At 43.6% G+C, this 10,879-nt stretch overlaps 1 protein-coding gene across 4 annotated transcripts; it reads right to left on the bottom strand.

The window, feature by feature from the left end:
* Positions 1-319: 319 nt before the first annotated feature.
* GATD1 (glutamine amidotransferase class 1 domain containing 1) lies at positions 320-10,003 on the bottom strand. 4 transcript variants are annotated; one of them, XM_077321391.1, is made up of 8 exons: positions 9,692-9,982; positions 8,940-9,016; positions 7,799-7,904; positions 5,843-5,950; positions 4,080-4,174; positions 2,655-2,748; positions 1,193-1,304; positions 320-580 (listed from the first exon to the last, which is right to left on the bottom strand). In XM_077321391.1, exons 1-8 carry the CDS (start codon positions 9,747-9,749, stop codon positions 574-576), a joined length of 657 nt encoding a protein of 218 aa, XP_077177506.1. In that variant the 5' UTR covers positions 9,750-9,982; the 3' UTR covers positions 320-573. The 4 variants fall into 4 exon arrangements, with proteins under 4 accessions (XP_077177506.1, XP_077177504.1, XP_077177508.1 ...); XM_077321389.1 differs by having other exon boundaries at positions 320-583; positions 9,692-9,980; XM_077321393.1 differs by lacking the exons at positions 1,193-1,304; positions 2,655-2,748 and having other exon boundaries at positions 9,692-9,990.
* Positions 10,004-10,879: the final 876 nt, after the last annotated feature.

Here is a 10,879-nt window from a genome sequence, read left to right on the forward strand (position 1 = left end):
CCTGCCAACTCTATTGCAATTTCCTACTTCTTGACATGTATCACTGCACATACCTGCTTGCCCCCCAGCAGGTGACAACCTTCTCTCCCTCTCACCATTTGCTCACAGGCTGTATGTTTGACAGCCCTTATGGTTGAGCCAGGCTTTTCTTTTCAGCCTGATCAGGTGCATGTGAGCCACTCTGAAGTCCCGAGCAAATATCACAATGCACCTGTTCTGAAGATTAAAGTCAAAACTGCAGAAGGAAATAAAACAAGAAACATCTGAGAACAATTTTCATCAGTGCAAATGACCATAGCATGAATTCCATGAACAGGCATAGGACAATACATATGATCCAGTTTAATAGACAATATCTTAAGGACAGTAAACAGCATATATTTATTTTAGTGCCTGAAGGTTTAATATGCCTTCTCAAGCTCTATGTAGTCCATCTTTAGAAAAACTACTACTGTCTGTGTGTTATGTATAGTGGCCGACAAATGATGCTAGCCATCTCCATTAGCAATTGATCCATCTGCCAGGCCAAAAAGTCTTCCTTATCCATCACAGTCATAAGGAAACAGTGCCCCATCATTTTCTACTGAAGAAATAAAATGCAGATTAGAACTGTGATCTCAGGCACAGGTTAATTTATACTCTTTTTAATATTAACATGAAAAAAACCTGCACATCCCCAAAAACAGAGAAGAGTTAGTTCTTATATGCCACTTTTCTCTACCCTAAGGAGTCTCAAAGTTGCTTAGTCACCTCCCTTTCCTTTTCCCACAACAGACATCCTGTGAGGTGGGTGAGGCTGAGAGAGCCCTGATATTACTGCTTGGTCAGAACAGTTTTAGCAGTGCTGTGGAGAGCCCAAGGTCACCAAGCTGGCTGCATGTGGGAGAGTGTAGAATCAAACCTGGCTTGCCAGATTAGAAGTCTGTATTCCTCATCACTACACTTAAAAGTTTCCAGAAACCGAGTTGCTCAATCAAGCCTTAAAAGAAGTCTTCAATTAGTGACCAATTAAGGTTTGGTGGGAAATTTGGGAGACTTTAGTGCTTATGTTTAGTTTCATTTTTGCAAGCAGCTTGGCATCTCACAGGGTAAAGGACAGAATATAAGTATTTTAAATTGTTTCAGGCAACTCAACTGACATGGATATTGCCCCTGATCAGCCATTTTTATTGGCAACATCCCAACCACTTACCTGCTATTGCAGAGAAAAATGAGATTCTGGACAGCTGCAATTGTGGAGTTGTCATTCTGCCCAGTGACAAGGTGCTGGTCTAGGATTACATGCACTGCATCTGCTTTGCTGGCTGCATGGGAAGAATATATTTAGAAATTTATTGCATTTTTCGAATGTGCTGGTCTTGCCTATTTCCAAAGCATTTGTTTTTATTCTTTCTCAAGTAAAACTCACCAATATTACACTGAAAACCATATTACTAAATAAGCCATTATCCTGGTCAGGCCATACAATCCATTGTAAGCACTAAAATTAACATTCAATACCTAGAAGAAAAGCAGTGCAACTGAAGAAATGTACGTCAATATATTGAGCACAAAGCAGCAGTATAAAATCTAAAAATGTTTTAACATGTAGGAATGAATTCTGATGAGAAAGTGTGCTGAGGTTTATATCAAAGCCAGAAGGAATTGGGTTTGGTATCTGCTAGTTGCAACAATAGGGACCACCAGAGGGTGCTCCAGCACGTAACCCTCATTCACCTAACTGGGATCTGAATGGCTTAGGCTTTTTCTTGAACAGGCAGCGCAATTCAAGTGATGCTGCCTCTGGCTCATACAGAAATAGGTCAATCAGGGCTCATTCCACAACTTGGGATAATTCACTACGGAATGCTGAATTGACCTGGCTTCTTCAGTACTGCAAAATTCCTGGGAAATAGTGGATCAGTTGGGCCTAGGTCACAGATGGTGCTTTCAAAGGACCTACAAAGCAATGTTGGCATCTTTATGCTGCATTACTAAAAATCACATTCTACAGGAAAGTGTTCTGGTGTAAAAGTTTTAAATTCCATGAGGTCTACAATGAGTCATATTTTGTTTTAATGCAACCATTATATCCAGTACTCCGTATGAACCTATCTGTCAATAGGTACGAAGTAGAGTAGGATATTTTTCTACAAATTGGAGGGCACCCCAGTGTTACCAAAACATTCTGAAAACTTAAAGGGGTGTGTGCATGTATGTGAATCCCCCAAAACAGAGGAAAGGAAGTGCTAGCCAAGCATCTGTGCATCTGAAGTGCTGGCTCAGGTACTGCTCCAACAGCAACCTTACCACTGCTGCCTCTCCCTGGAGGCAGACTTAGGAACAGGAGTTGCTGCAGCTTCCCCCCTCCCCCCCCCCATACATCTTTGCACCTCTGATGCAGCAGCCAGGCAAGGGAGGAGAAACTACAACCAGGATCCTCCCATATACAGCTTCCTACAGAGGGCAGAGCAGGAGAGGGCAGATCAACAAAACTCCCCCCAGTGAGTTTGCCTGTGATGGGAGAAGCAGGACCCCAACCACAGCAAGCAAGGAAAGGGGAAGTAAAGGGTCCTCTCTGCAAGTCCTGGCTTATATAATTAACTGTCAGCAATTTTACTTGAATCACTATTGATCAAAACTGTGTGGTCCCGGATAGTGTTACAGTGACATACCACTAAAGTTAGCTCCAGAATCTTTTGCGAAGTCTTCAACAATAATGGGCAAACTGGCAAAATTAGGCAGCCTGATCAGTTCATACACAGAGGGCTAAAAGAGAACAGAGAAAACCAGCACAGGAAGAATTCTTTTCAGCAGACCTCCAAGAACCTGTTGACTGCTGAGATTCTCACACACACTGTTTAACTGCTTGGAGGATCCTAGTATGGACGAGTAAATCAAGACAGCCATTTAAATTAATTTCCATATTTCTATTGTGTTAGTATATAGTCATTTCACATGCTTACAGAAGTTCAGGCTTATCTGTTCCACTTAGTATTTCTGGTAAGGGCTTGGAGGAGGAGCTGGTCTCATGGCTTAAATGCCACTCAGTGCTTAACACCCACTCAGGGCAGCTGTCCCACCCAAGTGCCTCCTCCTCCCACTGGTTGGCCTGTTTGTCCAGCAGCCAGCCAACCGCTTTCCATCCCCCATCGCTGACCACCCCCTCCTCCTTCCAATTCCCTCCAAGGCTCAGAGGTTGCAGATCCCTGCCGGTGAGTTACATAATAGCTGCCTGCAGCCTTTCCAGGTCCTGGGGGAAAGGGGAGGCCATCTGCAGAGTTCTTTCACTCCACCCCCCTAATCTAGCACCCGTTGTATTTCTGAATGCAACAGGCCTGACTCCTAGTCAGTCATAAAGCAAGAACTACAAAACAAACCTGCAGCAAATTATGATTTTGTTACCAGTTTGGTATAGTAGTTAGGAGTGCAGACTTCTAATCTGGCATGCCAGGTTCGATTCTGCACTCCCCCACATGCAGCCAGCTGGGTGACCTTGGGCTTGCCACAGCACTGAGAAAGATGTTCTGACAGGGCAGTGATATCAGGGCTCTCTCAGCCTCACCCACCTCACAGGGTGTCTGTTGTGGGGAGAGGAAAGGGAAGGCGATTGTAAGCCACTTTGAGCCCCCTTTGGGTAGGGAAAAGTGGCATATAAGAACCAACTCTTCTTCTTCTTCTTCTACCATGTTCTTGGGATTATTTTTATGAACTAAAGCAGGGGTCTTCAACCTGAGGCCCGCAGGCTATATGCAGCCCCAGACCACTTTCTGTGAGGCTCTCTGACATGCTTGTCTACTGCTATCATCTTCAGAGCATTCTCCCTCAGACCCATACTGTTCTTCCTGCCTCAAAAGGCACCATCTACTGCTGTTCATCCTGTCCCTTTCTTGCAAAAAAAGACAATAGCAACATTGTTTCTTTTGGTCTCCATGGTTCCTTCTGTCAGCCCCCACTTGTTCTTATCTTCCTTCCATAATAGCATTTTGGCCATTCTAGGTGCTTTGCTAGCGAACAAAGCTCAAGCACCGATACCACTCAGCTTTTTAACTCACCCTCTCGTTCCCGCTCATGCTTACCCGTGTCCCATTCATGCTTACCCCTGTTAAACTGTATCCTTCAAATACCCAGGACTTGTCTTCATTTGTAGCACAGCATAAGGCAGCAACTCCATGTCCAACAGCACAAATGGGCTCTGAAAAGACATGCCACTATATCTGAAAGTGGTCATCAAATTTGGGAATGTAATGCCCTCACTAATAAAGCAGCAGAAAATAATTCCTACTCCTGCTACTCTGATTATTTTCAGGAAGTACCCTTAATTTATATTTGTTATTCTTTCCTGTCTAACTGATCACAAAAATGAGAGTAATATATTTAAATCACATGAGCACTTTCACTTAATCAGGAGTACTGATGGAAAAATGACTGGGATTTTAATCACAGTGAACATTATGGGGGAGAGAAGACTGCCAGAGGAATGTCAATAAAGTTTCTTCCATCTTCATTTACCCCCAAAGATGGCTCCCTTCCTTGACCCAATTTACCTGGCCACAGTACAGAATTAGAGAATCATAGAGTTGGAAGGGGCCATACAGGCCATCTAGTCCAACCCCCTGCTCAACGCAGGATCAGCCCAAAGCAACTTAGAAAAGTGTGTATCCAACTTTTACTTGAAGACTGCCAGTGAGGGGGAGCTCACCACCTCCTTAGGCAGCCTATTCCACTGCTGAACTACTCTTGAAAAAAAATTTTTTTCCCTGATATCTATCCTATATTGTTGTACTTGTAGTTTAAACCCATTACTGCACATCCTTTCCTCTGCAGCCAAGGTAATTGCAAGGCTAGACTGCTGTACTACAATTTACATAACCCAAACCTGAAGGCAACTTGGAAATTTCACCTGGTACACAATGCCACCGCTTGAGTATTGTCAACTGCTATATTGGTTACCTATTAGTTTTTGAATTAAAATCAAGCACTGACTGTCACCTACAAAGGATCAGGACTCATATACCAAAAGGACAGCCTCCCCCAAGATGCCCCACTGTGACAGCTGTGCTAATCTGAGCAAAGTCTGCTGAAGGTGACCCTGCAAACAGGACAAATCAGCAGCTGCCTGTACCTGAGAATTCTCTGTTGTGGCTCCCACTCTATAGCAGGGCCTGCCTGAGGTGGTTACAAAGATTCCCGTAATACACTTCTACCATTCCAAAGAATGTGTAAAATTAAATTATTCAGGAGGGCATCTTTATAAAGGTAACAGGGATATATTATAATGGATATCCAGGATGATGCCTTTATTCAAGAACAAGGCCTATAGTTTATTGCATCATCTTGTTCTTGATGGTGGTAGACCCTGACAAGATCAGGCAAACCTATGCTCTCCAGGTCACCCTGCTCTTGCTGCACTGTTTTATAAATTCTATCATCTAGGTTTTTAAAATTTCTTATGTATGTCATGTCGTTTCTACTGCTTTATTGCGTTGTTTTCTAGTAATCTGATCATTACACTATTTATTCTTTGCCTTATAATGTTCCTATTGCATTGTTTTTAGATAGGTAATTTAATCTTGTGTCTCAGGAAGGTAGATGGAAATAAAGAAAAAACTAAATATGTGCTGAGTAAATAATGTATAGTGGAATATATTATTTTAACCATGCATTCCTACTATGCATTAGTTTCCCAATGGGCTATAGCAGTTCTTCGTTTACAACAGTGAACAATGCTTTGCTACCCACATTGTCAATAACAAAGACTCCTGGACCAGAAACAGAATTATCCATAGCATCTTCTTGCATGCTTCCTGGTCCAAGCTGTACAAAATTATTAAAACCAACTGAAATCCCTGAGTTTACTCACTGTTCTCAGAGCTGAAATGCTGCAATATCCTAGCTAAGTAGCCGCTGTTTGCCAGATCCGTCATAGCACCAGGACAGTCAGGAATCAACAATGCATGGTATCGGGCACCTAGATAGAGAGAACAGAATGAGGTGCATGCATTTTCTGTATGATCAAGTCAAGGGACTTAAAAGTTAATCCAGCTTGATAGGGAGGTGAGGAGGGAAAGATGGGGACTTGAGCTTGTTCCACTCATCATTTCCACTCATCATTAGTGGATTTAAACTTCAAGTACAACGATATAGGCTAGATATCAGGAAAAAAAATTTCACAGTCAGAGTAGTTCAGCAGTGGAATAGGCTGCCTAAGGAGGTGGTGAGCTCCCCCTCACTGGCAGTCTTCAAGCAAAAGTTGGATACACACTTTTCTTGGATGCTTTAGGATGCTCAGGGCTAATCCTGCGTTGAGCAGGGGGTTGGACTAGATGGCCTGTATGGCCCCTTCCAACTCTATGATTCCATGATTTCTCCCTCACATTGCTGCTAGCCTAATGCTTGCTCTACTCAACGGCAGTGAGGGCCTGGAAGCCCAGCATTCCTCTATCATTCCTGTCCATCCTTAAAAGCACTGTCATACAGACCCTGTCCACTACCTCAACTCAACCACTATCTCCAGAGTGTGAGGAGACAAATAGGCTACTCTCTCCAAGGTGATCTAAGGGAGGTAAGCTTTATGCTGCCTTCCACTCTCCTGAATACAGCTCCAGTGGTTGGGGGGGGGGTTGGGGGCAGGGAGAGCACTTAGGAAACACAGTCCTAATGCTGTATTCAGAAGGAGGAGGGCTGCTGCTTCCATTTTCACTGGTGACCTTGTCAACACTGGATGGCCCAACCAGTGTCAGTTTTTATCCATGTCACCACATAAGTCCAGCAAGTTACTCTTCCAGTTAGTAATGAAAAACAGCCATTTCTTAGCTTGAGAGAAAGGGCTTCCTATCAGGACAATACTGAAATGGGAAGCATATCCTGCTCCGAGTCACATATCCGCCACATTCTCAGTTCTTTTATGTCACGTAAAAAAACAGGAGAAAATGTGGGAAGGAAGGTTTGGTTCCAGGCTTTCATATAGAAACCTACACAATTGCCCATTGAGCTTGATGGGCACATGGGAACCAGCTTCACACCACTCTTCAATTGACAACCTCACTGTGCTTTCTTTCTACTTCTTCCTTAGCATAGCTGGTTAGAAAAGACACACTTTCTCTGTGTCACTCCCTGCTTCCAACTCCACAGAGCATAAGTAGGAAAATATATGCTTGGTTTTTAATAAGGCCCATTTCACAGATAATAGCCATGTAAGAAAATACACTGCATGAAGTGCCATACAATCGTATGTTGCCATAAGTACAAGCAAAGCCTTGAGACTGTAGCAAGTGAGGAACCAGTTTTCCTCTCCAAGAAGACTGATACAAATTCAAAGACAGCTAGTTTATGATAATAATGTTAACATGGATATTGTGGAAAGTAGGATCTCCAGTTCAAAAGACCAAGCAGAGTGGATGGTACATGCAAGATGCAAATATAATATAATAAATAAATAAATAATAAATAATAAAAGGGAAACGGAGTCACAGCACTGGCTTTTACAGAACACTACTTCACCTCCATATGTATGGCAGACAAAGTTGTAATAGAAAAAATCTACATCAATTTTAACTTGATTTACTCTTTTGACTCTGGAAACTAAATTAATCATCAATATATAGTGTGCATGATATAGTGTGCAATATATAGTGTGCATGATCACTCCAAAGTAAAGGACTTTTAAATTCCTACTGATTTCATTAAATACTATCCCTTGAACTTAATGGGACTTCAGTTCTCAAATTTAGCTGGATATGCAGTAAGTAAGAATGCTATATTTTTATAGTTGCTCTCCATACGTATGGCAGTAGACTGTGCATCAAAGTTACCTTACCATCAGTTGATTCTAGTTTGGCAGGATTTGCATAGGATTTCATACGAAAGTCCTGGATCCAACGCATGTTTGCCTCATTAACACCAACAAAATCAATAGGCTTCCCCTAGAAGAACAATTGTTTTAAAGTTCAACAAATGCAAAGGTAAGCAATAAGTCAGTTTAAAAATTACATATTAAATGCATTTCTATACATGAGCAAAATTTGATATGGCCAATTTTATTTATGTGTAGGCTATTTCTTCTTATGTTTATCGTTAACAAGGAAAGATTGTTCTTCTAGAATAAAACTGGTCCTGATATAGTAAACACACATAATTTAAAATGAAGACAGCAACACTAAAAATATAGCTCAAGAACATACTTTTCTACTGCTTCTTAAAGAACAGTCTCAAATTGCTAAATTTGTTGTTGTTTTCTATCACAAGCAATCTTGGGGTTGTAGTGAGCAGCTTGATGAAAACACCAGCTCTGTGTGGAAGTGGTTAAAAAACAACTGACTCTGCTTTGATTAGGATCGGGAGTGAAATTACAATATTACAATATTATAATGCCCCTGTGCAATCTCATTTGGAAAACTGCATACAGGTGTGGTCACCAGATCTTTAAAAAAGTATTGCTGATCTGGAAAAAGGTAGAAGAAGGAAACCAAGATATTTAGACAGAACACATTTCTTATAAGTAAAGACTAGAGAGTGTGGGATCTTTCAACTTAGAAAGATAACGTCTAAGGGGGAATATGATAGAGGTTTATAAAATTATACATGAGGCAGAGAAAGTAGATAGAACTTTTTTATCCTCTCACATAATACTAGAACTCAGGGACACTCAATGAAATCGATGGACAGTGGATTCTGGACAGGCAAAATTAAATACTGTTTTACTCAACAAGTCATTAAGTTAAAGAAGAGTGGATTTTTATAGACTGTTTTTTGCTATCCTAAGGAGTTTCAAAGTGGCAGTTGTGGCAATGGAGAAAATCATGCTCTGTGGCTGGAAATCCTTGACAGGTGGAAACTAATTAGTCTGGACCCTACCCCCAGGAAGGGCAATTAATTTCCCCTGTTTACTAAATATATATATCCACTACTGATGGTTTTCAGACTACCATGGTACTCTGCCATTAATAACAAACACTTACCCCAGGGGTAGCAACCTGTAGATTAAAAGCAGCACTTGCCAATGTAAAAGAATGAAGGAAGGAGTCAGCAGACACACCTGATAACCAAGAACAAAACACTGTTGAATGTTCTTCAGTGGTTAATATTAACTGAGTACTTGAACCACCATTTTGCTGTGGTAACAGCACTGCAGTGGTCTGCAGCATTCTTTATAGTTCTAAAAATAAGAAGATATATTTAGACTATATTTTTAGTCCAGATAAGGACTATGGTAGGCAACATAGAGCAAAGAGGCCCCCTGCCAAAACAAAGGCTTTTATTTCTTTTTTAGTAATGGAGATATGAAACAAGGAACCACCTCACTATGTGCATAAAGAAAACACCATGGGGCGTGAACATAAATGTTTAGGTTTAAAAATAAATTTAAGCACCAACATTTTTCTTTTAATGTTAAAGCCAGCTCGAGACAGGAATATTAGGAAGCGTCAAGTACTACCGCAGGAGCTTCCGTGTCAACAGGGGCCTACGGGCGCATCCGGCCTCAGAGCAAAGATGCCCGACTGGCGATGCGGCCGGAGTGGCCCCAGTGGAGCCGCCTTTCCGTCCTTCTGCTTCGCCGGCGGAGTTCATGTGCCATGATCGTGACAGAGGAGTGGAAGCGGGCCGGGAGGCTCATTCCGCCCCGCCTGCCCAGGGCACGCCTTGCCTGCCTTGCCTGCCTTGCCCTGCGCCGGGGTTCCCGGGCGACGGAGGCCGGCCCCGCTCGACTCACCCGCAGCTGCCGCGCTGGACACAATGAGGCACGTGGGCTTGCTGAGCCGCTCCGACATGATGGCGCCGCTGGCCGCGGAGGGAGGCCCAGCCACGGAGGAGGAGGAGGAGGAGGAGGAGGAAGAAGCGGGCGGCGGCGGCGGCGGCCTTCTCAGGCGCGCCTCGCAAGTCCCTCAGCCGCCAGGCCGGCCTGGAGTGCGCAAGCGCCGGCGGAAGCCCTCCACTCCGGAGCCTGGACTCGCCGTGCGGCTTTTCTTGCTTGCTCGCCTTTGCTGCCTTGCGGGGAGGGCAGGGCAGGGCAGGGCAGGGCAGGGCAAGATCTCCGTGGGAGCCGTCTCGCGTAACAGGGATAGTTGGGATGGCTTCAAGAGATACATCTGCCCGGAATGTATATTTTTTGCCCTCTTTGCTTATATATGGAGACGTTGATTTGTTACAGAAACAAATCAGGAAGAAGCTGCTGCACACGTGAATGAATCAGTTGAGATATGTCCCCACGCCCCACCATAACGACTTGCCCCTTCACGAAACTGAAGAGGGGCACGTTCCCGCTGCTCTTTGTCACTCCTGTAACAGGCAGGTGGGGCTTGAAGAGCGCCGTTAACCTGGAAGGGGTCGTGGAGTGCATGGATGGGTATTGCAAGACACGCGGAGTTCCAAGTGTACATACTACATGTGTGTCCTGAGTATTTGTCATGCAGCTATTAGGTGTCATAGAATCTACTAATGCACCAATAGCAGCCAAACTGTTACCTTAATCTTTCAACTATATTTATATACCACCCGCCCCTGATTCGTCGGCCGATCCCTCCCGGTGCAGCGAGCGCCATGCTGCGGGGGGCGGGGGAGAGGGAGGCTCCTCCCTCCCTCCCCCCCCCCGCCCGGTACCGAGGGTTCTACGGACCGGTACCGGTTTGCGGCCCAGGGGTTGGGGACCCCTGTTCAAGCTCATTGGTCAACCTTATAGAGGTTGTTCTAAAAATTCAATTAAAGTCACCCTTCCTTCCCTCTTAAGGAACAAAAATAAATCAGAAGTGCAAGATTCCCCTGTCCCAATTTAAATCCCACAGAATTTAAAATGATGTTTACATTGTGTAGACAAGCACTAAGTGTGCAGAACTGAGATTCATTTGAAATGTCCAGGAAAATGTCTAAAAACACTGATTGGTTTGAAGTACAGTTAAATAAG

This window comes from Paroedura picta, chromosome 2, assembly GCF_049243985.1.
Source record: "Paroedura picta isolate Pp20150507F chromosome 2, Ppicta_v3.0, whole genome shotgun sequence".
Classification (NCBI taxonomy): domain Eukaryota; kingdom Metazoa; phylum Chordata; class Lepidosauria; order Squamata; family Gekkonidae; genus Paroedura; species Paroedura picta.

Coding starts and splice junctions, on each gene's coding strand:
- GATD1 (XM_077321389.1), bottom strand. CDS start 9,749: ATGTCGGAGCGGCTCAGCAAGCCCACGTGCCTCATTGTGTCCAGCGCG. Junction 9,017..9,691: donor GTCCAGCGCGGCAGCTGCGG/GTGAGTCGAGCG, acceptor CTTGGTTATCAG/GTGTGTCTGCTGACTCCTTC. Junction 2,749..4,079: donor AAGGATACAGTTTAACAGGG/GTAAGCATGAAT, acceptor GTTCTCTTTTAG/CCCTCTGTGTATGAACTGAT.